Genomic DNA, 25,863 nt, shown 5'->3' with positions numbered 1-25,863 from the left:
AAAAAAGAAAATCTAATTATTATATACCACTGCTTTTCTCAGTTTCTGTATTTCTATTTACACAGAACCATAAATTGTCAAATTTCAGTGGCCAGTGAGAAATTAATTGTCTGCAATCAAGGGAAAACACTTTAAATATATGGGGCTATTAACAAAAGAAAAGAAAAGAAAGTGCAGTTATAAATAACTTTTCAAATACTTTTTATTAATTATGAAGATGGTAGGCTAATGTAATTATTTAGTTTTACTTCCTTCATAAACACAGCAAAGGAGATACAGAATGTACATATTTTTTGTCATATTTAGTAAGAAATATGATAAAAATAGTAAAAAAAAATGCGCAAGAATCCGTGTTAATTTCCGTCAGTTAGCTGTAAACATACTATAGTTTGTTTAAAGAAGCACAAATCAGAGTTAAACTAACAACCCAACCGTTAATAACCGTTAGTAACCTTTCCTCAACTCTCGCGATATCAGAAGGCGGAATCTTTCGTACTACCGAAGTGCAGAGACGCTTCTGTTGAGCACCACCGACAGTTTAGGAAGGCGGGAGGGGAGGGAGCGGTTTGTTTAGACAATAACCCGGTAAACAACATCTACCACTTCTTCATCCTTGAGAAAAGTGACGTTTTCGCGTCTCCGGCCGACAGGTAAATTAAATGTTGTACAATTTCCAGCGTTTGCGTAAGGAGCTCCAGCCGGCGAGTCGCATCAGTTCGCCCGGAGGGTCATCGTCAGCGGCGACACCCTCTGCTCCGTCGGCGTCAACCGTTTTCGAAAATGACCGGAGAGAAGCTCCGCTGCCTGCGGAAGGACCAGAGGCCGAGCAAGGACGAGAATCTGCTGGAGCCGGACGAGGAGGCTGCCACCGGGACTTTCGCGGTCCCCAAGGCGAACAGCAAGAGCAGGGCGAGTAAAATATTCAGCAACCACAAGTTAATCAAGTCCCCGTCCGCGCAGTCGCAGAATAATGGCAACACCAACAACACTCTGAGCACGTCGGATGTTATCGACGACAACAACAAAAACCCCATCCTCAAACCCGGGCTGGACTTTCCGGTGCACGAATGTGTCTTTAAAGGAGATGTCCGACGGCTGTCATCGCTCATCCGGACCCAGAATATCGCCCAGAAAGACGTTCACGGTGAGTTCACTGCTTATCTCGTTAGATCCATTAAAAAAAACAAACAAACAGCAGAATGCAACATTTTTAAGCTCCTGTCGAGCGTGTATCTTTTCTGCTGATGTGCCATCAGTGTCCATCAGCAGTAAAAGTAGGCAAGGCTTCTTCTCGCGAGGCCTGAATAACTCCTGATAAAGCACTAGTTGGTTCTCTGCCATAAACTAAAGATGCACCGATCAGTCCAGTCCGGCAGAGATCGGAACCAGCCGATTTTGTCTTCACTCCTCACTGCTAAACAGACACAGAAAAATCTAATGTTTTACCATTCTTTAATAAAGCGCACGAAAGCATATGATGTTAAGTTTAAAGAGCATATTTTGTCACTGTCACGCCTTCCAGGCTCTTCAGATTCCCATGTCTGAAATCAAAAGTTAACATAGTACGAACAAAACAAACAAACAAACAAAAAAGAAAGACCCAGAAAGACATTTTGCTCAGCAGCAGTTTCACCTACTTTATAAAGCTTAAAAGGACAGCGGCGGCTGAAACATCAACGTTTGAACGTGCGAACAAGTCCACGTTCTGTTCAACTGAGGGTTGAACTGCTCTGGATTAACGTAATTGTCACGACAGCGACTCCAGTTAAACACAACTGGCCCTAAAAGGTGAGCCCTTATTCAATTCAATTCAATTCAATTTTATTTATATAGCGCCAAATCATGAAACATGTCATCTCAAGGCACTTTACAAAATAAAGTTCAATCATATTATACAGATTGGGTCAGATTATACAGATTGGTCAAAAATGTCCTATATAAGGAAACCAGTTGATTGCACCAAAGTCCCGACAAGCAGCATTCACTCCTGGAGAAGCGTAGAGCCACAGGGAGAGTCGTCTGTATTGTCCATGGCTTTGCTGCAATCCCTCATACTGAGCAAGCATGAAGCGACAGTGGGAAGAAAAACTCCCCATTAACAGGAAGGAAAAACCTCCGGCAGAACTGGGCTCAGTATGAACGGTCATCTGCCTCGACCGACTGGGGTTACAGAAGACAGAACAGAGACACAACAAGAGAGACAAAAAAGCACAGAAGCACACATTGAACTAGTAACTTATGCTACACATGTAGTGGCCGGACGGGAACGGGAGGTTAAAACCAGCCCGCAGCTGCGCTCAAACATTCGCACGGAGAAAAGTTGCTGCTGTAGGTAAAAATCGTTGTCAATCATTTATGTGGGGATTCATTTGCTAAAATATCATGATCCACGCAGACATCAGCAGATGGTTCGTTCTGATAGAGAATGCATTGAAAAGTAAAAAAAAAACGGGGGAAACTTTATGCTCACAAACATGCGCAGCAATGGCCTGTCCCCTGGTTGACTACTACACCTATATCTATAGGAGCCACGATAGAAATCCAGTTGGCCTCCTTCATCAATAAGATATTTTTATTCAAGTTCTCTGTTTCCTGTTATATACGTCTAAGCAGGTGGATTTCACCGCCACACTAATTTGTAAAGCACTTTTTTTTATCTGTGAAAGGAACTGTACATTTACTTGGGGCTGGGCGATACAGAAAAAAAGCATATCCATAAAATAGAAATCATATTGATCAATGTCGATAATTATCAACAAATTCAAAACATGTATTTTAAGTGCAGCCCTGGCTATTTTATGCTGTTGCTTAATGTCTTATTTTTAGATACAGAACACACAAACACTTCAATTGTTTACTTTTGAATCACTGCTGCACCTTATACTGTATTTTAAATCTACTGTAACGTACAAGCTGTATTCTTGCACAAATGCCCTTTGCACAATCAATTCTGCACATACAAATGATTTTAAAAATACTCACCTGCACACTGTGACTTCTCCTGCACTGTCTACATTTAAACCTATACTGTAATTTAATTTTACTGCAATTTACAAGCTGTATGCAACAAAATTTCGTTCTGTACGCACTCTGTGCATACAAAATGACAAATAAAGTTGTCTAAATCTAAGTCTAATTGAAGCTCAACCCATTATTCTACAAATTTTTTATCAAAACTGCACGTTTTTAAAAAAATGAAAAAGAACATGTGCTCTTTGACCTCTTTGAAGGGGGCGGAGCTTGGGGTGTGAATCATTACTGCCTGCCTTTGTGATTGGTTGAGAGGATGTAATGACTGTAATATTAACCTACATGATAGGCTAAGATGCAAAAGGAAAGAAAACTGTACTATTTAACTTTTTATCTACCCCTTTTTTTCTGTGATCGATATGCGTTTATCGATCGATATAAATTGTTATTGAATTATCGTCCAGCCCTACATTTACTTTATTATCATCCATATGTCGTAAGCTCCCACTTTTTCTAATAGGAATGGCCTCAAATTTTAGTCTGAAAATTTCGTGCTAAAATGATGCAAATGCTTTGAAAACAATGGGATGGCTGGTTATAATTTCCGTGTTATATATTTTCAGGATCTTCCTTTTGATAAGCTCTAAATTGTAATATTTCCTCTTTACCTAAAACCAGGCAATGCTGGGGACACACATTGACAGATAAATTGTTGGAATTTCTCAATTCCTTCATTTCTGATGGTTTCTAAGCTACTACTACATCAGCACCCCTTTCTCTCCTCAGACAGAAATAGGAAGGAACAAAAAGCGGTATCAGTAAATCCGGCCTGAATAAAACTCAAATCGGCCAGCTATAGCCTGATCGGTGCATCGTTCACGTACACTGGCTCCTTCTAGTTTTGACAACAGACGTTGTGTAACTTGAGGCTTTTCCATCCCAGGCAGTAAGTAGCAAATCACTTCCCAGCAGTGAAATAAACAAGTTATCAGTCATAGCCATAGAAACCTGATAGAAGTCAGCTCGTATATAAGTTTATAGATGCTATAGTAAGGTGTGTTTTACAAAACTTTGGGAATCGGATGCTCGTTGCAGTCTGATTAGACTTCAGGGCAAAGTCTAATCAGATAACGGCACAGTTTCCAAATAAACCGTCTACCCCATGCAGACTGGACGGGACAGCAGGACAGAACTGTCTTGTTCTGGGTCACATGGCAGCACAGAATCTGGCCCTAACCCGTACAGAACGTCAACCCAGGAATGTGCTCTCACTTAGCGTCATTCAGACAGACGGGGCGCCGCAGTTGTGGAACCGGAACCTGCGCTTGTCGAAAAACTTTTCTGCTGTGCCTGTAGACCGGTCTGGTTTGGCTGCTTTTTGAATGTTAAACGCTGTTTCTGGCAAATTACTGAATTTCTTTATTTCTTTTTAATGTAAAATCAAATTTAAATACTAGAATCACACAGAAAGGGGAGTTTGAATCCTCATGTACACTAACTCAGTGTGCAGTTACTGACTCTGCAAGGCATTACTTAAAGAAACTGGAATTAAATCATAACTGTTTCCTAATTGACAATTGGAAAACACTTCTGTCTCTCATGACTCAGTGTCTGGCCGCCCTTTGCCAACTCTCTACCCATTTCAAATCTGACCGTTTCCTCTTTCCTGCCCTCCTACCTCCATTTCATACTTACAAAAACCTTTCACTAGAACCCAGGGCGTATGAATTTCTGTTGCTGGTTTAGATCAAAATCGTCACGAATTACAGAGATAAATCTCCAACTGATTGCTCAAACATCGGCATTAAGCCACGTAATCCAAAAATATCAGATGATTTCCAATTTTGTGAAATTATACCCATTCATTTCAGCTCTGGTCTCTGTTTAGACTCGCAGACTGGCTTGAAATATCACTAAAAACACGGATAAATAAAGCAAAAATAACGTCAAGTGACCTTGTGCCGGAAGATACAGTTTGTCGGATTAATTCTGAGCGAACAATTCAGACTTTTGTATCATCTAGAATGAGCCCGTTTTCAAAAATGTACTGATCTGACTAGCCTTAAAGAAAAAAAAGGATGTCAGGATTTGAGCAGAGAGACCTGAAAGTGAGAACTTTGTATTGCTCCGTTGAGCTGACCACCAACAAACTAGTAGATTAATAGCTGTGTCTAGTGTGGACATGTTACTACGTAAAAATATTCACACATCAAATCATTTACCACAGCGTCGTATCAGAGTTGCAGCTCATATTTTACACCGTTCAGGACATGCTCTCATCATTCGAATAACGTAGCTTCCTCTGAAGGCACATTTTACACCTTTGGAAGAAAGGTTAAATTTTCTTCTACACACTTTGTGTACAAAGAGTTTTTGCGGGCGGCGATCATATCTGATGTTGCTTTTCCCCTGAAGTGATTATATGCGGTTAACAGGCCATGCCACCTTCAGGAAACATTGAGCTCAGTCTGTGTTGCAGGTGGTTAGTAGCTACTGAGGAAGCCTGTCACGGCGAGCAAACTCATAACAGGCATTTATTATTTCCATGTAATTTTGAATTTACTGTGTTCTTGCCTTGCCGTTTAAATGCCTAAATGACCCAAACTGTGACTGCTCTGCGGATAAAGTTCTTCTCTCTGCTCTCTTTCCTGTTTCTAATTAAGGAAACTGTGTTTTCTGTCTCTTACAGGAAACACACCGTTACACCTCGCCGTCATGATGGGACACAAAGGTGAGTCCCTGCCATGCGGTGTGTTTCTGTTTCTGACTGACTGGCTGCTCGTGGCTCGGTGAATGAAGGCGTCTGTGAGCGCACATGACGTCTTCCCGTGTCTTCCTTTGTTTTGTGCCGCGTGCTTCAGTCGATGTTTTCTGCCTCCGCGTGGTGTCTGTCTAAGCACCAGCAGACATGTGTGACAGATCGCCACACAGGTCCCAGAAGGCGAGACGCGTATCTATGAGTGAATGGGTGTTGGTGGTGTTTTTTCTTTTCTTTCTTTTTTTTTTCAAGAATCAGAGTTTTGCTCTTTACTGCTATGATTTTCTATAATGAGCTTATAAAAGCTCATACTGGACGGAGAATTGATGCTTTGTGTGGAATTGGTGTTTGACTACCGAACCAGCATTCTTGCACGGAAACAAACACTTAGTGAACGAATACATAAAAAAAAGAATATTTTTTTTTACTTAAAGTGGGAGATTAATAACATAGATGCACAATATCAGGAAGATACACAATCGTGATACTATTTATGAAAATTGTAAAAGCCATCACATAATGTCCTCACCATCCGGGAATTTGATATCACGTTCAATTACGTTGCGACGAAGCTAGCGATTCGATATAATGTGCATTTCTTTGGTATAACCATACATGGACCTTCACCCTTCAAAGGTGCCTCTGATAGGCCAGCGTATATTTAGCTGCTTCGTCAGTTCGACTGCGATACAGGGTTCCTGCGGATCCTTAAAAAGTCTTAAAAGGCATTGAATTCTGTAATATAAAACTAAGGCCCTAATTGGCATTAAAATGTCTTAAATCAGTCTTTCTTAGGTCTTAAAATTGTTACCAGGTCATAAATAGGATTTTATTTTTGTAATCCTTCCCAAACAGTAAAATAATTGACACAATTATATATTTTTTAAATTTACCGAACGGCTCAATTGTTCCCGATAGCAGAACCAATAAAAACTGTTGCGGCCGGACCATAGCTGTGAAAAAGAGTTGGCTCTGGTTATGTTGTGGTTTTTAAAACTGATTTATAGTTTATTTTAGTAAGGAACAAAACAAAGTTTGTGAATTCAGTTCAGTAGTTGTTAAAAATATATCTGTAATTTGTGTGTTTTTTTTTTAGCTTTCTTCCTATATGGAATGTTTTTCAAAATTTTTAACACGTCTACTGAGCCTGAAAGTAATGGTTTATGTTAAAATAAACATTTGGGTGAAGTTGTCGCAACCAGGTTTATCTTGTTTATCGTGAAGTTGGTCTTAACTTTTTATTTCAAGTGGCATTAAAAAGTCTTAAAAAGTCTTCAATTTAACTTGCCTTATGATGTAGGAACCCTGCAATAGATTAAGTCAAAAAGCTCTGAGGCGCATAATGCTGGGTGCATTTGGTTGAAGAAAGTCGGGCACAACATCATTTAGCTTAAAGCAGGCGTCAGAGCCTCAAAACTACGCGTTACTGGGTTTTAGTATTGATGTCGTCGCCCGGGCAACACTAATGAATTATTACTTAACTATATTACTTATTTCTTATGCCTAAAATCTTACTCTGAACTAGTGGCGTTTCCCTCTGAGTGGAAGTTTGAAAGACGGCTGCTGGAGCCACACGGTCAGGTTAATGTGATTATAGGTGCAGGTGAGAGCAGAGCAACAGGCACTCCCGTCCCGTCTGAGCTCCGCATATCCACAAGTGGCTGAAGCAGACGAGAGGGAGAAATTTAGCCCAACTGCGAACTAGGTACAACAAAATACAGCTCAAGAGATCAGATTTGATACAAAAGCAGACAGCTTTATTGCGACAATTAAGCATAACAGTCAATCTTATAGCAATACCTCTAGAAACAGAAGAGCAAAAGTCTCTTACTCTGAGTGACCGCTTTCTACTTCTAGTCTGATAACTAAGAGTTTAAAGCTGGGAAAGGAGGTTTAACTCTACATAATTATTTTTAGATGATATCTGCCATATCTCATTGGAAGTGTTTTGGGTAAGAAAGAAAACATGCTTGTTTATTTGAGAACATTTAAATATACACACCTTGTCAATAGACTTTTTGTGTTTTTAATAATTTCTACATCGATGATGCATAGTGAAGACAAACCTATAAAGCCAAAGTAGGTAGAAATATATAGCAAACAAAAAAATGTGAAATAACCACAGACCAACTTTCAATTTCAGTCACCCTTCGTCTTGATTACGGCTTTGGTCTCTCTTGGCTTTCTTTCAGTGAGCTGCATGAGGTTAGTCACCTGAATCGGTTCCCAATAGTTTAGAAAGAGTTCCCAGCTGTAGTAATGCAAAAAAAAAAAAAACCATTGAAGGAGTAGACGTGTCCAAATTTTAATTATTCCTTATGTATCTCATGACATAGTATCAAGCACTTGTTACACTTTTTGCTTTTACTGAAATTGTTTTTAGATGAGTTGCTTGGGACTGAAGTCATGTGTGTACAGCGTTGAAGCGGCGTTATTTGTGTTTCAGTGCTTAGATTTGGGGGGGAAAAATAAAATTGATTTATTTTATTTTTTTTGCCAAATTTGTGTGCAAACGTCAGGCACGCAGTTACGTGTGTTGCACTTTCCCATTTGTTCAGCGTCTGCCGCCGAAGCATCGGCTTCAATTGATTTCACATTCACAAAGGTCAATCTCTGTCACTGGCATCAGAGCCCCGGCACTACCCGTTTGGTAACCCAGCCGGCCAAGTTGACAGCGTCGCGTCGGATAGGAGGCCGACGGCATTGATTGTGCTAACGAGGTTGCTTGTTTTCTCGCCTGACTTGCTCTGTCCTCCAGGGAGGCTGAGGCGATGCCGGGCTTCAGGCTACAGCATGAGCTCACCGTCTGGGTGTGGCCGTCCCTTTGTGGACGGAGAGGACAAGGCCCTCCTTTGTGTGTGTAGCCTCGTATGTTATTATTTACCTTACTCGCAGTGACAGTTATGCATATGAGTGGTTTATAAAAAATAAAAAAAACTGTAACAGTCACGCTGGTGTAATCCGGGATGCAAAAATGCTAGAAAAACGCTTCGGGTTGCAGCTCAGATACGGATCACCTCATCAGAATACAGGCTTTGCATCAGAGCCACTGCTTCATCACCTGCAAAAAAGGAGGTTAGTACGTCCAGCAGGATTGCACTGCAAAAAGGTAACTAAAAATAAGTAAAATTTTCTTGAAATGAATGTATTTCTCCTTGATTTGAGCAGGTAAATAAGATTATTTGCCAATAGAATGAGTATTTTTACCCCTAAAATAAGATACTTAGATATACTGAACTTGAAATAAGACGATGGAGATGAGTTGTTCCTATTTTAAGTGTAAAAAATCTTATTCCATTGGCAAACAATCTTATTTACCTGCTCAAATCAAGAAAAAATACTCTAATTTCAAGAAATACTTTCTTATTTTTTGTTCGATTTTTGCAGTGTGCGAGGTAATTCTGAGCCTATCAAAAATGAAAACACAGCATTCTCCCACTCATGGCTGCATGTGCTGTGTGTGGACTTGGAACATCATCATCACAGTAACAATATGTAGAAAATCCTAATCACAAAGCACCTTTTGGCTGTAATGTTACATTTTTACATTTTAGGTCAGCAGGATTCACACTTTGTCAGCAAAAAAAACCACATTATTCACTGGTACTCGTCCAATATGGTTACCGTTTGAGTATAAACAGAAACCAGCAGAAGTATGTTAACCAGAAGAAGAATAAACATGTCCGCCGCCGTTAAAATTCAGTGGTTGATGAATTTGAACAGAAAACTGGATGATCTGCTGGTATCTATAGCAAAATCAAACAATCAGAGAACGTGTTTAGAAAGGAATATTCATGATATCTTAGTGATCACAGGGCAGTGTTTTGCACACATCTTTTTTCACATTTTGTCACTTTTTACATCCGCAAACTACAATGTCTTTTGTTTTAAGCGAAAAGTCAAAACATTTCTACCGGTGTAAGGAAAATAGAACAAGGATTTATTTTAAGAAAAGAAATATAAAATGTCTGGCATTTGGCCAAATGCATAGACTTGGTGCCATTTTCTTAGTGACCTGTCTGTTAAAACTCAGAGTGGTGGGAATATTGACGATGAAAAGACAGAGAAGATGGATGAAATTGTGGGTTGACTGCAATATTTACCAATGATATCTAAATTGCTTCTATTTCTTACATTGTGCAGCCTTGTTGTTATCCAATGGATCAACCTTAAAAGGCAGCGGCGTAGTTCTTTCCTGCATGTCAACTCTGAGCGATGCCCAACTAGCAGCTCTGCTGCCAAACTTCCATTTCCAAGCACACCACACTCTATGCACCCTCCCTTGCTCAGCTGCCTGCTGCAAGGCAGTTGTTCATGCAGCTTTTCTCCAAAAACAAGATCAGCCCTTTTCCATTAGTGCGTACTCTGCTCGACTTGACTGGGCTTTACGTAGTTCAGGTCGTTTTCCGTTACATTTGAGTACCATTGCAATTTGGATGGGGTTGGGGTTGTCATTGCAAGGTGGGCCCAGAGTCCCTAAAGAAATGTGACTTGAGTTGTTTGCGACACAAACAAAGTGCGACATTGGAGGACATGGAAGCGATAGTAAACCTGCTGATCCGTCTAATCTTTTTTGTCAGACTCAAAGTAAAAAGGAAACTTTCTGGAAAGCCATAGAGCTGTATCAAACCGAAGAGTATGTGCTAGATGGCGTATGAGGGTAAGCTAATGGTACTTAATGCTAGCTTTCTATGGTTGTCATATACACAATAAGCCCAGCGTACAACAATTTACTTGTTGAAGATTTTAGTTATTGTTATATGTATGCCGTGTGTCAGGTGGCTGTCCTGTTTAAAATACATTAAAATACATCGCTGCAAACTGTCAGTCTGGGATATAAAAGTATTCTTGTTGCTTTCCGCACCGAGCCCAGAAATGTATCATTGTATCTCACACTGAAATTTGACAATATACTTTTGTGTCTTTTAAAAATCCCTTTTGGTTTGGTATCATTTGGTCAGCTGATCTATGAACCACAAATTAGTCGGTTAAAACAAACTAAAGTGCATGGTTTCCCCCTCTGTATTATATCCCTTCCTTTACTCATGGCTGCGGAGGCAGAAGCATGTAGGAGGTGGAAGAATACCACTCGCATGTAGAAAGAGATTCTGGATCTTAAGAACGCTTAAGTACTCGTACGGCACAACATGTAGCTGCGACATACAAGGGAAAAATCCAAGCAATCCACAGAGTTAGCATTGATGCTAACTGGCTATCATATTCTCTTCACGCAGGGGTTTACGGCGTTGCTTTCAGAATATCCTTGTTTGCTCAAAGTAAGCTCACCACTGTAGGAATGGGTTAGATAAAAGATGTTTAAAGATGCTCACAAAACACTCCACCATCCAATCGCAGTGGCCGAGTCGAACCAACTCTTCCTCACATTGCTTGCTGGGCGGTGCCCATAAACGCCATCCATTTGGTCAAACACACAATAAACCTGCGGTGCAATGTTTAACGCGCAACTTGCTGTGATTAAAAAAAACGAACGTTGTCTCAAGGTGTATCCACACAAACTTTTGACCTGTTGTGAAAATGTGCAGCAGCCACGCAAACCAAAAGTCACCCAAATGCAAGGAATTATAACTCCATTCAGTTTTATTTGAGTCAAAGAGCAACGACCCCCGAGGTTTTTTCATGAGTTTTAGCTTTTTTTGGTTTAAATTCATACAAAAGATAAAATCACATTTAGCCTCGTACAATGACGTAACATGCATAAAACATTCTGGAAACAACCTCAATCAAATGCCAACAGTGAATCTTCCTCTGTTTTGGTCAAATGTAGATGTAAATGCTCATCAGTCTGTTTACCGAGGCGCTTGTAAATACGTGAAACGCTTGTAAATCATCTAAGGGGCTCTTTCATTCCCACCGAAAAAGAAATTAGCTGATTAATCCTAACACGCGAGGTGCGATGATTCCTGAGGTGCAGACAATCACACATGTCCATTTGTGGAACGATGGCAGCGTTGGCACTGCTGCAGGACATCGCCAGTGGAAGACTGCGGAGGAGCGTTTTTTCAGAGATCCTGCTCACATGCTGGCACATGATGACGAGTTGCTTATTAACCGGTTTAGATTGCTCAGGGCAATTATTTTTTTAACTGGCCCCAGCATTACAGAGGGAAAACCTGGATGAACCTGGATGAACTTCAGCCGTAGCTTTTCAGAGCGAGCTGGCTGGCCTGTCGGGTATTTCACGTTCATCCCTGAGCCGTCCCATGCCTGGTCCCTGAGACGACCTCATCTATATGTTGTTCAGATACATGAAAGTCCCCAAAACCGTGGCTCATTTGCAGCAAGGAGCAGATTTCCAAATGTAATCGGGGGCTATGCCTGCACTCATGTTGCCATGAGTCCTGCTCAACTCAGGATTCTGCTATGCTATCGTAATAATTAGTGCCGGGAACAAAATAAGAGCAAGCTCCGTGTGTGTTGGCTGACTTTAGGTCATTGCCATAGTTATTTGGGTGCCTTTCGGGTATTTATGCTGATCAGGGGCGGGACCAGGGCGGCCCAGGTTACCCGTGAACTGGTGCATTATTTCCCACATATCCGGATTTATCAAAGCAACGTACGCGGTGACCCGTCTACGCACGGTTTCGTACATCTGGGTTTCGTTGTGAGCCGCAAGTTTCAGGATTTCTCCCTACACGGCAAAAACGGGTCTAAAAATAAGCAAAATGTTCTTAAAGTTTGTGTATTTATCCTTGATTTGGGCAGGTAAATAAGATTATCTGAGTATTTTTACCCCTAAAATAAGATAATTAGACATACTGCACTTGAAATAAGATGATGGAGATGAATTGTTCTTATTTTAAGTGCAAAAATCTTATTCCATTGGCAAATAGTCTTATTTATCTGCTCAAATCAATGACAAATACACTCATTTTAAGAACATTTTACTTATTTCTAGTTCCGTTTTTTTGCAGTGTACTGCCAACCTTTGGTGTAAAAACTGCACACTTTTTTGTACACAAACCATTCAAATTGCATCTAATCTCCATCAAAAAGATGAAAACCCATGTTATAGCAGAGTAAAAAAAAAAAGAAGAAGATCCTAACTTTTTTTTTGTGGAGCGAGAATGACCGCTCTGAACGTGCCTGGAGGGCTTCTTGAAAATTTTCTTTTGCTTGAAGCAGGAACAGGAAGTTTATTCTTGTATAAAGACCAACAGCTGCTGCATATCAGTCCTGCAAACCCATAAAGAGACTTCCTTTTGGTCGCTCTATCGCTCCACTGAATAGGACAGCAAAGCGTGGCCAGTGATTTAAATGTTAAAAATCCATAGCATACCAAGTATATTGTCATTGGGATCTTGTTGGTTAGGGAGTTGCTGCTGGTGAGAAAAGAACACGCCGTTATTGGCAGCTATCATACGCGATTAGATAATAACCAAAGTATGTAGAGTGTGAGCTTGAATTGAGATCGACACAGCTGTGACGTAGCTGTCCCAGAACGGTTCAGCGGCTGCACATGTCCAAGAAATACATTCTTTTCACCCGTAAATTGCACACGGTTGAAGCTATTGCATCAAACAGAAAAGCTGTTAGCGAAGGCCATCTTTTGTCAGCGTTTCACGATGACCGATATCACCACTCTGTCCCCAGAGCCAGACAGAGCGCTTAAAATGCCTAATCCCACACCAGAGGGACATATGGCCCGGCTGCTCTTTCCATGGTTCTGAATATCTGCTCAACGCTGTGTGGTTGTTATTATTATTACACAACCGCCCGGATTTAGCCGAGTGATGTGGAGGTCAAAGGCCTCAGGGGGCCTTAGGCTTACATCAGAAAGGCAGCGTGCATCTGTGCGCCGGCGTTTCTTCTCAACATCAGCCTCCAGTTATCGGCCGTTTCATCCTGGGGTCCCTGTTACAAGCGTTGGCACCGAGTGCTGCTGTTAAGTTTTCGGGCGTGAGGGCTGTTTGCGACACATTTTGCAGCCGTATTTCTTGCGCGAGAGCCGGCTCTATATTTAATTGCAGGCTGGGATTTGACTGGAATGAAATGTGAAGTAAACAGCTTGAGGACAGAGTTGGAAAATATGTCAGGAGGAGCCGGGTCGGAAGAGGTTTGACACGGTTGTCTTTGTTTTGATTGCCCTTTGTCTCCTTTTTTTTTTTTTGAAGTGAGCTGATAGTTGCTGAAAAGGAATGCAGCCTTACCGCTCTCTGAGCCGTCACAAGATCCCTTTTTCTTGTTTTACTGCGAATAACCTCACGGGCACGCTTGTTTTTGTTGTGCGTTCAGATTCATTCAGGAGAGGCTTCGCGTGCGTCGCTCCCACTTATTAAGAATATATGAGACCCGGGCCGCTTTCTCATTTATTAAACACGGCGAGCATGTTGGATGGCTGACGTGAGACCGTGAGACCATGTTACACTATTTAAAAGACAGAGTTTATGGCCTTTTTTTTTCATACTGATGCTGAATAAAGAAACAAGTCTGAACAGGAGCTCACAAACCTGAATTAGATCCCGTAGAACCAACTCAAATTCTTTCACCTGAAAGCCCAGCTTATTTCCAGCAGCCAGGTTTGCATTGGTCCGCTGCAGGAGTGCAGCCGCTCGGCCCGTGGCTGAGACGGAGCTGTACGGACGCCAGCGTCCTAACAAATGATGTCACAACAACACTGACAGCTGAGCCGCAACAACAGACTTCTTTTTTTTTTTGGCCGGCTGTAGTTTGCTGACAGGCTACCCGGGGAGTGGAAGGATTTCTTTGCCGCACTCAGTCTCTGAATAGAAACAAAATGCGGCTGTCTGGCCGTTTATCGGCTGTTGTAGTACAGTTGCAGCTCCACGCCGAGCCAGCACGTTCTCTTGACTCGACCGTTTTGGATCTGGACTCAGTTTCTGAGCGATAATCAAATGCAGTTTCTGTAACTCGTGTAACAGTGTCTCCCATATGGGTCGGTTCATTAAAAGATTTGCTGTCTTCTCAAGCCTGCAGGATCTGCACCATGAGAGTTATTTTCAAAACGCTCTCTCGATCCTGTAAAAAAACGCTGGACCCGGTCCGATACGTTTGCAATAAGCAGAAACCTGCAGGCGTACAACAAGTATAAGCTTGTCCGCTGATGCACTCTGCTCAACTTTCCTGGATGATTAATCTGAACAGGAAACTGCATGGCGTGTAGGAAACCATAGCAACATCAAACATTTTCCGAATAATTTTGAAAGAAATATCGACGATTTCCCAGTGAGCGTTGCGCAGACGTATTTAGAGGTCCTGCAAAGCAAATCTCTGGTGGAAGAATTTGTCGACAGGTCACATTTGGGGCTAAATGCAGGGCGGTCCTGCAGCAAAACGAAGTTAGAGGCTGCAAAACACTGGAAGCTGGAGTGGAGGTTCACCTTCCAGCAGCATGACAGCCCTAAACATACAGATAGGGTTGCTTCACATCGAAGCATTTTCACGTGTCGGAACGGCCCAGTCAAAGTCAGGATTTAACTATAAGGGAGAATCTCTGGCAGGAGTCAGGGATGAGCTCCATCCAGTCTGACTTAGCTTGGACTATTGTTTGCAAAGAATGGGAAGAAATTTCAGTTTCCTGATGGCCAAAGCTGGGAATTGAGAAACTTGTTTTTTCTTCTCTTAGTTAATAATTTGCAAGACAAGTTTGAAGGTTTTAACGCCGAATCACAAACGTTCTAGTGAAAAAGATGCGTGTGAGAACGCCTTTGTGTGAGTGCGTGTAAGACAAACCGTTCCTCTCTGCGTGCGTGGCTTGTCAGCGATGTTTGATGGATATGTCTTCTGCCTTTCTGATCACTCACCCGGCTCCTTGTCCTTCCCACAGAGTGCGCCCATTTGTTGCTGGCTCACAACGCGCCGGTGAAGGTGAAGAACGCTCAGGGATGGAGCCCCCTCGCTGAGGCCATTAGTTACGGAGACCGACAGATGAGTAAGTATCTGAAACAGACAAGAGAGTAAAGACCCAAACCAGCTCGTTTACAGTCATCCTGTGTCTGCGGGTCAGGTATTATTTTCTGTGTGAAAACCTCAGTGGGACAGAGAGAAGTCTTGATGCAAAGCAGCAAAAGGTCTCTCTGCACATTCCCCCCAGACTGCTGCCTCCCAGCGAGGCCGTGATGGTGGCCCGCTTCTTTTGTTCATCAGAAAGAGGCTACATTCCTCAAAGTCCTCTGAGCCTTTGTTCTGATAAAAGGGTATTCATTAGACATTTCTCTCACTCACTCAGAGACTGATCGTGAGCAAGCTCCAGTCCATTAAATTCAGAGTAGTCAAAAAATCTTGTGTGGGGAAAAATTGTAAATACTAAGTCTGATGTGTATGTGTGTCATGTTATTTGTGTGTATGCTAAGCTGGCGTCTGCCTCAAAGGTAATTTCACGATGGTAAAACATGGTGACAATAAAAGATTCTTGATTCTCTGAAACGTGCTGATGGAGCGTTCCTTGGTCTGCACTTGTGATTGGTTGGTTGTAATGACTGTAGTATTAATGATAGGCTAGAAGCAAAGGAAGGAAAACTGTTCTCTGATTAACTTTTTATTAACCCTTTTTCCTATTAAACCACACGTCTGTCGATCGATCTATAGTGTTATTGAATGATCATCTGGCCCTACTCTGAGCTAAAAGGAATTTTTACATTATTTCAAACCTTTTGGATATGAGACGAGCCTAAACATTTAGGTTTGTCCTGCTCACAGATGCTACAGTACAGTAATTTGGCGGGAAGCCAAAGGGGACGTGAATCTCTGATGCACTAAAACAAAATTTATCTGGTTCAGCCCCTCTTGCTGCAGCTTAGCCACAGATGGCTGACTTAACACAGTAAAAGGGCGGGGACTAGCTCGGGCGATAAGATTTTGCTTTGCTGTATTCACTGTATTTCAGGCTGTGTGTGTGTGTGCTTTTTTATTTATGCATATAGTTTTAGCTGTCCTGTTCAGATGTCTTCTTTTTTACTTAAAACCAGATCCTATTCAGGAAGAAAAGAGAAAAGATGAGATGACACTTTAGCTGTCATATAGATGTTGGTGTGGCTATTGTAAAAGATTTTACGAGAACGGAGCTGAAGTTTGTAAACTCTCTCTCACTCTGCTGTGTGTGTGTGTGTGTGTGTGTGTGTATATATATATATATATATATATATATATATATATATATATATATATATATATATATATATATATATATATATATATATATACTTGTTTGCACCTGGTACAGTTTTATTTGTGTTTGTACTAGGATGCAAAAGTGAGCCTCGAAAATAGTTGTTGTCATGCACATTTTGCTGAGAAGAGCTATTTCTGTCCCCAATTACTTTTCCACTCACACAGTTGTGTTGTCAGCTTTAAGAACTGGTTTAAAGGCCGTCTCGCTGATGTTTAGTGTTATATGATGACGGGGAGCGGTTTTTCTATGGGAGTGTCTGGCTGTAATGCTTTCTGCAGAGGAAATAAACAACCAGGCCAGACCCAGAGCTGTCTACCGAAAAGCAGAGGTGGAAAAAAGTCCCGCTCAAGCAAATTTAAAAACTCAAGCAATGTTTTTCAACTGCTGTCGCTTGCCCTCTGTCACCCTTTTCACGACACTATGGGGAAGCTCGATGCCGCTCTTTTACCAGACCAGCATCCTGCTTGGGCCGGGACACGATACAGTTTCAGACGGTTAATTTAGGAGGCCATAATGCAGAAATGGCATGCATGTGTGAAGTAGGATATGGGGCGGTCGACACACTGCTCTTATCTGTTTCGCCCCTCTGATTTTGTCACACTGGCATAGTACGTGCAAACAAAGGGACGTAACACCGGACCACCGCTGTTCAGCTTGGATAAATTATGAGAGATAAATTACAATGAATGTCTGAAAAGGGAAAGTGTTTGGTATTGTTTTGGGAACTGTCCTGTAAAATGATAAGTTCAAGCAAGGTTTTGATCAGTGTTTAAATGCTATTTTATGTCTTACCAATTAGAAATATCTGCTGGTTGAACTTTGAATTAGTTCCTGTAACTATAGCAAGTCAAGCTGCACTATCTTTAGCATCACTATATCAGTTTTAGTCGGTTCCTGCTCCTTTAGCTTTAGTTTGCACTCATCAAAACATTTTCTGGCCATTACCTATTTCTACTTTTCTTTAAGGTCTGCGCTCCTGATGTTGAGTTTGAGACATTCAGATTTTTTTTCAAGGAGTAATTTAAAGATAAACAAATGTGTGGCAAGTTCCATGTTAGCGGTTGATAGCAGTTTCCTTATTGTTGTTTAGAAAACAACAAAGAAGGCATTAGGAGATTTTCATCTTTTATGCATCAAAGTAGTTGTTCTTAACCTTCATTTATTTCTTTATTTATTTAAATAAATTCAAAGTATTTTTTTCTAACCACATGCTGTTTTTTGATGCATTTATAGATGCAAAAGTTGTGTTTTGATCAAATTTATTGACCAGGGGAAAGATAATTTGCTTTGCCGACCACTGATCAGAGCTAATCGAGCCGATTCATATCTCTGGTTTTAAAGCAAAGTGAAGATTTATTTCATATAAATAATTAATTCAGTGTCATAAAACGGTGATAGCAAGCAATTGGTTGCTTATACTTAGCCTGGTTCTGCTGGATGTTTCTTCCTGTTAAAGTACAGTTGTCGCTCTCTACGGTGACTCCATGCTCAGCATGACCGATGGCTGCAAAGTCGGCTTCCTTTCATTGACGACTCTCTAGCATTTGCCATTAAAACTGAATTTTGACCACATTTTATAATAAAAAGGACTGGTTTGTTTTTCCACATGACTATGCTTTGTTCCTATTCCAGTGTTTTGAATATCAAAGTCACATTTTGTGTGAATCGGTGCTGTATAAGTGAACTGAATCACATAATTAGGCCCGACTACATTGTTGTTTAGCTTTTAAATACATTTTTCACACATGTAAGAGCCAGCTTTCACAAAGGCAGGCGCTATCGAGCGAGTAACTGGTCTGAGATCTTTTGAGACCTTCCAGAAGTGGTTGTTTTATTAGTTCCAGTGACTAATTAAATTGTAGCGCCTTGCGGCGATGGAAAATGTCTGTTTTCATTAGAAGGTATTAGTGGAAGCCCTGCGGTCAGTCGCCTCATTAATGCCAAAAAGTTCTTCAGGATGAAGAGTCAGTTCGGTAAAGTGCTGCAGTGATCCTCATCGGTTTCTCAGCCTGTGTTGGCTGGGTGGTCCGCGGCCAGACGGTGAGATTGTGCTCTTTACCTCGTCGTAGTGAGAGGCGTCGAGGATCAAGAGGAACCCCCGACCAGTGCTTGTCGGCATTCATTAGGCCGGTCCACAAAGAGCCCGACATCCCGCGGTTGTGTCGGGTTCAGCTGGCATGCGTGTCTTCATGCGTGTGTCAGTATGTGCGGGTGCCTGCGCTCCAGTTTGGCCCCAATCTACCTCCATGTTGCCACACTCCCGTGAAGCAATAACAACAACCTTGTGGTAACGTTGACTCACCACCAACACGCTGGAGCCTCTTTGATAGCCAGGCTAATGATGATCCCCTATGTGTTTAGATTTTTTTTTTATTCATTTTTTCTTGTCTGATTTAAAAGTAGGACGCTGCGGCTGTCACAGACGAAATAAGAACTGTGTTTTTCTGTTTCCAGAGCTGTAACTGGTACAGTCATGTGGGCATTTATCCCCCCTCCTGGCTTCATCAAAGGACCGCAACTATGTCATGAGCAACAGATGGCCTTACTCTCCGCTGAATAGCGTGTAGCACTTACATAAACACACAATAGTCAGATGTGAATCCCTCTTTTTCCTGACCGAGCTAAAGAGCTGAGGATGCTTGATGTGACTGCTCATGGTTAAAAGTCCGCATGAATATGCCTCTCCCTCTGGTCAACAAAGAGGTTAAAAGGCAGAGCTTATTACCAGTAAGCCTCATATCTGCCAGGCTCGTTCCCTTTGAACTTCCTGAAGTCTTTTATATCTGCCAGGCACAGCACCACGATTGGTTAGAAGAATCAAGCGTCTCTCCCGACTGCCGAAAATTGGCTCATCTCTCACAAAGAAACACATTGTTCTGCGTTTTAGCTTGATGCTGTTAATCTGTCCCATGTTTCACTGACGTTCATATTCGCTGAGAATAGTTTGTCGCATGTCCACTATAACTCAACAATATCGGGAAAATCAAAGTGTTGTTGCTATATGAAATGCATATTTACCCATGGTTGCCATCTGCTGACCAGTCGTCACGTCAAACCAGCCAGGAGGATGTTTCATACTAGGGCTGCAAAACATACCATAAACATGTGCAATATTAATATATATATATATATAATTAAAGGAGTAAAGGGAATGCAATAGTTAATGCAATTGGCAATTGCAAGTGTCATCAGGTTACACTTTTCTTGCTATTAAGATGTTCAGGATGGAGATTTGCTGCAGTGGGAGCTCACACTAGACAGATTACAGAGCCCAGGATGGTAAACGCCACAGACTGGTGGAAACACATGGAGGAAAATGTACATTTATCGCAGCTCATATCAACACCACAGTATTTGCCAATGATATTGTCTTCAACAATATTACCGTTTTGTTATTTTCTAATGTCGTGCAGTTGTATTACGTATTTCCTTTTACAGCTTAAAAGGTTTTTAAAGTAATTTTGAATGAAATGCTGGAGCCATTGGCCAGTGATCGGTGTCGAGGTAAACAAAGGTTCTAAAAAGAGAGCTTTTTAATAATAATAATAATACATTAAACTTATATAACACTTTTTTGGACACTCAAAACGCTTTCAAAAAACATAAAAAGTGCCGGAAGGAAGGGAGGGAGGGATTGATTGATTGATTGATTGATTATTTGGAAACTATTTCCAGCTGCAAATAATATGATGTAGAAATTTAAGGAGCACCTCCCATCATCCTTATTAGGATAATCTCCTAATTTGGAGAACGTTGTTCTAAAAGTAAAGCTTGCAAGTTAAGAACCGTGTGTCTGTTAAGCAGGGAGCTGCAGGCTCTACCTAAGCAGATATTAACTGGTTGTATTAAAAAAAAAAATTATTATTATTCAGAATTTTTGTTTGTCAAAGTCAAAGTTTGTTGCTGTAAATAACTGTTAGAAATAACATTATTATATCTGTAATAATGGGTATGATTTTTTTATTTTTTTTGCAACATTAGGAAAAGATGTTGCGAGTATAAGTGATTAAATCATGTTATGCATTGTTTAAAATGTCTTGTAAATACTCCATAGAATAAAAGCATATTTTTACTTGAGGTTATGAAAATCTCAGACCGACCCATGTCTAACCTGCTCATGCCCTGTTTTACAGGCAGATTTGTACTAAATACCTTCTACCAACAGGAGGTCAGTCAGGGTTATTTTGGTTTGATCCAGAGACATAATCTTATATTTCATATAATCTTATATTTCATAGGTCAACTGGCCTATGCAGAGATTTATAGCCAATGGAAATAGGGTGTTAAATAAAGTTGTTTCCAAATTATATACAAAATAATACAAATTAAAAGAGGATTTAAGCATTTTTGACTACTTACGATTAATCAAAAGTAGAAAAGTACCAGGAGAAATAGACTCATGTGAAATGATAGATTAATTACATCTCTATAAAATGGTTGTTTATATAGGGGTAACGTGGAAGGAGGTTAGGACAAAATGGCAACGGACGGGTATGAAATGTGTGTATAAAGCAAATCCAAAGAAAAGTTAGACTGGAGACAATTTAAAAAAAAAAAAAAAAAAAAGTTGAGACTCAAGGGAAAGCTCATAAATGAAAGATCAGTCATTCCCAGCTGAACTACAAAAAGTGGGTTTTGCCCACAACTTTCTCACAGTTAACGCTGATTTCCAGGGCGTGTTGAAAAGCAAAATGTCGTTCTGCCAAAACAACAGCAGCATAGCAGAGTGGATGGATGACCTGCTTAGAGATGGTAAAGTGGGACTCAGACCCCATAAAGCAGTATATTAGGCCAAGTCAAGAGTTCTCCATTTTAGGAGCTGATTGCATGCCGTCCAGTGCTCTTTCCTCTGTGATGAAAACGTTTAAAGGCCTGTGCTTTTTGCTCAGAGTGGAAAAGCTTCTTCAGCGTTAATGCTTCCTTTTTGTCTCTTTCCTCTCCCACAGTCACAGCATTGCTGAGGAAGCTGAAGCAGCAGTCCAGGGAGAATGTGGAGGACAAGAGGCCCAAACTGCTCAAAGCCCTCAAAGAGGTATGCAGTCCTTGGTCGTGTTTTTCCTGGCAACCGAAGATGTAGTTCTTTTGTGGCAATAAAATGTTTTCTACTCAGTGTTTTTTTCTTTCTTCTTCTTCTTCTTTGATTCCTAGTTTTAGTTAGGTCATTAGATTTTCAGGACTATTCAGGCCTATTGACACGAGCAAATGTATAGTCAAAACAAGATGCTTATATACACTGTATAAAAATTGACATAACCTTTTATGTCTCACTGTCTGAGATTAAAACAGACTAAACATTTCCTGTTTTACATAATAGGGTAAACAAAATAATAACTTTTACTTGCTAAATGCCAGAGTATTGAGAGCTTTTTTTTCTGTTGCTAAGTCAGAGGTTTAAACACATTTCCTTAGTATTTGTTAGTATTGCCTTGACACTGTCAGCAGTTTTTAGATATCCTTTCACAAGCATCTTACAATAGTTGGTTGGAAATATTCTGAGATCAGTCCCAGAATGGTTTGAGGTGAATACACCCATTTCACACTAAAAGATGTTCATCTAGGACGCCAGAACCCATCTCCTTCCTGAACGCTATAGCGGCTGGTTCCCAAGTAGTTCATACTTGTGTATAATTGTTTGAACAGATAAATATGACACCTACAGTCCTTTTTACCCAATTTTACCCAGGTTTGGACCAGACTTGTGGAGGCCTACATTTCTAATCTTAGTTTCTGTAAACTTTTTTACTTGAAGAAGGTGAAAATGATCTAGAAAATTCTCTCTCACATTATTCTGACATTTAGCAAATACAAATAATTTTAGATATATCAAGCTAATCCCCAGCTGACCCAAAATATTGACATGGCTTTAACTACAGACTCATTCAATAAATTAATATAATAACAATATTGTTGAAAAGACCATTTATTTCAGTAACTCAATTCACTAAAAGATTAATCACACACAGACTGATGTTTTTGAGCCTGTATTTCCGTTAATTATGATGATTTTCTGCTTACAAGTAATGAAAATATTCGAGGAACACATCAGGAGAATAAAAAACAACATTTTAAATACAGATATGTGAGCTTAATGATGAGTATGTTTACAACCTGCTTAAAGGTTGTAAAGATCATGTTTGCTTATTGAATATTACTCTATTTTTTATTTAAAAAAATGTTTAATATGAAAAAAAAGAAAGATAAGAATATGGTTCTATATGAGCTATCTTCTTGTGTTTTACTCAAAATATTTTAGCGTGTGTAGGTTCTTGAGATATAATTTTGGTCCACTTTATTAGACACAGGGGTGGGGGGAGTTGCCAAAAATTGTTTTCAAGTAGAGCTACATCAATGTAGGAGTAAAACATAGTCATACAAAAAAATGCCTGAAATAAACAGATTTGGTTAAAAGGCTACTTAAGTGCTGAGTGCCTGAGCTCTGCTGTTTAATATGGTTTATTTGTGATGTAGTTCTGGTTCTTAGAATAATAACATAAAAATGAGTAAAAAATAAATCCTGTCATTACGAAATAACAAATTGGGGCAACGGAAACATTCGTCTTCAAATCTCAGTTTCCCACAACATTAAACTTAGGAAAGCAATCCTTGCTGAGGGTTTTGTATACACGTTAGAACAAAGTACTTCTTACTGAAAATATTTACTGTGTAATGAGTGTTCACTTGACCTCCAAATGACACAACAGGCTCTGCAGATGGAAAATAACATTAGATTACTCAAAAGGTATGGCTTGTTTTATTTTCAAAGGGTTACTCTAGTAAAAATAGCTGAGTAAATGTTAACTAGTTACTACCCACCTCTGATTAGACATAATAAAATCATACTCTAATGGTGAAGCATGGTCATTTGTTTCATATCGTCATCTTACAGGATTGATTGCGGCTCAGAAGTTTGCAAATCTTTATGACAGATAGGTGGAGTTAGTTATGAGTCAACCTTACAATCTACATCCTGGTGCTGTAAGAGCTTATTACTCCACATAGACTCCAGTCATTACATGTTTTATCCCAGTTTGACTAACCTTTGCTCAGAATTACAGCTCCAGTTATTTAATGAAACTGAAAGCATTCAAAAAGAGATGATGCTGTTGTACGTTTTGTTCCCGTCTAATCCTGCGTCTTTATCGACAGCTTGGTGACTTTTACCTGGAGCTTCACTGGGACTTCCAGAGTTGGGGTGAGCTAAACAATTATTCTACTGTCCCTAAATGATTCGTAGCCCTTCGACATTTTGTCACGTTACAAACACCAACTTCTATGTATTTTTGGGGATTTTATGTGATGGACAAACACAAAGTGGTGCATAATTGTAAAATAGAAAGAATATGATATTTTACTTGATCTTCTTTTCTTTTAACACATAAAAAATATGGACAATGTTCTGCCTTTTATTCAGCCCACTATGGCTTCCTAAGTCACCCACTTAGGGCCCTGGTAACTCAGAACATCTGTATTCAGGATGACTGTTAGTCACTCCCCAAATCTAGCCGGTAGGAAGAAACCCATTGTCCTGTTGGCAAAAAAAAAAAAAAAAAAAAAAAATACATGTAGGAGGCAGACCAGGAAGGAGTAGTTTGACTTTTTGGTTAAAATCCAAATTGCCATGTCTGATGGAAATCTAAGGTTTGACCCACTGAACATCATGTCCACCATAAACATGGTGGTGGCAGCATCACGCTATGGGGGAGCTTGTCTTCTGCAGGGACAGGGCAGCTGGTTAGATTTGACGGGAAGGTGGATGGTGCTAAATACCAACAACCCTGAAAGAAAACCTGTTGGAAGTTGCAGAACAGTGGTTCCCAACCCTGGTCCTCAACTACATCTGCCCTGCATGTTTCAGGTGTCTCCTTGCTGCCACACACCTGACTTGTATGAATGAGTGATAAACAGGAAGTCATTCAATCAATTGAATCAGGTGCTGCAACAGCGACACGTCTAAAACATGCTGGGCAGGGGTGTTTGAGGACCAGGGTTGGGAACCACTGCTCTAGGAGACTTGAGACTGAGATGTAGTTTCACCTTCCAAGAGGACAACGCTACACCTACAACCATATGCATGTTTTAAAAGGCAGAGTCAAAAGTCCAGACCTAGTGCGTCTGTCTGTGGGAAGATCCAGTGGGGGTTCTAGACCAAATTTAACAGGGTGGCCAGGGTGGGCCAGTGTTTTTTCACAGGGCCACAGAACAAAAGATTGGGGGAGGGGGGAACTTAACAGGTCAACATTTCATAGTTTAGTATATTAAGTAAGCCAAAGAGCCAATTGTGGCTCCGGAACTGCAGGTTGCAGACCCCTGATCTTTTCTCAATACAGCAGGAGCTTAAATTGAAACAGCTTAATTTTTAATTATTGTTAGTTTTTTATATTTATTTTTTATTATTTAGTTATTTTATTATTGGGTAAAAACATAAACGAGAAAAAAAAAATACAACTGATACAAATGACCAGTCAGTCACGGTATCTTTGTCAGCATTTATCTTCCTAAGAAGTTTAATATCATGTTTTTAGTACAGGGGCCATAACAGGGGCCAGGAACAGTTCTACAGGGGCACTGGCCCCTGTTGGCCCCTGTCTAGAACCGCCCCTGGGAAGATCTAATAATGTGTCCACAGACGCTCTCCATCAAATCTGAGATTTTGCAAAAACAAACAATTTTAAAGATTTTAGTCTACAGACGTGGGAAGCTGGAAGAAACATCCCTTAAAATACTTGTAGCAAAAAGGTGGAACCAAAAAATACAGATCCAGAGCAGCTAGATACAAATGTGCACCGCACGTCTCAGATTTTTACTTAAAAAAAAAACGTTTTTATTTGTCTGTCATACAAAATTCTTAAAACGCAAAAAGGTTTGTGGTTGCAAGCACAGAGGATATTTAAGTTGATCAGATGTTGTGAATGGCCCCCACAGACGTGGACTCAGACTGATGTCACAGACAGGAAGATGTTAAGGTTATTTTATCAGCTCAGTGACT

At 40.5% G+C, this 25,863-nt stretch overlaps 1 protein-coding gene across 1 annotated transcript in view; it reads left to right on the top strand.

The window, feature by feature from the left end:
• The first annotated feature begins 501 nt into the window (after positions 1 to 501).
• Positions 502 to 25,863, top strand: part of LOC105923145 (ankyrin repeat domain-containing protein 13C) — a 42,456-nt gene continuing 17,094 nt past the window's right edge. The window contains exons 1-6 of the mRNA XM_036141104.1: positions 502 to 585; positions 678 to 1,144; positions 5,660 to 5,701; positions 15,534 to 15,638; positions 21,824 to 21,909; positions 24,024 to 24,069. Coding sequence (XP_035996997.1) covers positions 781 to 1,144; positions 5,660 to 5,701; positions 15,534 to 15,638; positions 21,824 to 21,909; positions 24,024 to 24,069 — 643 coding nt within the window. The 5' untranslated portion in view covers positions 502 to 585; positions 678 to 780. The remainder of the gene's footprint in view (positions 586 to 677; positions 1,145 to 5,659; positions 5,702 to 15,533; positions 15,639 to 21,823; positions 21,910 to 24,023; positions 24,070 to 25,863) is intronic.

This window comes from Fundulus heteroclitus, chromosome 9, assembly GCF_011125445.2.
Source record: "Fundulus heteroclitus isolate FHET01 chromosome 9, MU-UCD_Fhet_4.1, whole genome shotgun sequence".
NCBI lineage: Eukaryota > Metazoa > Chordata > Actinopteri > Cyprinodontiformes > Fundulidae > Fundulus > Fundulus heteroclitus.
This window is presented reverse-complemented; position numbering and strand designations above follow the sequence as displayed.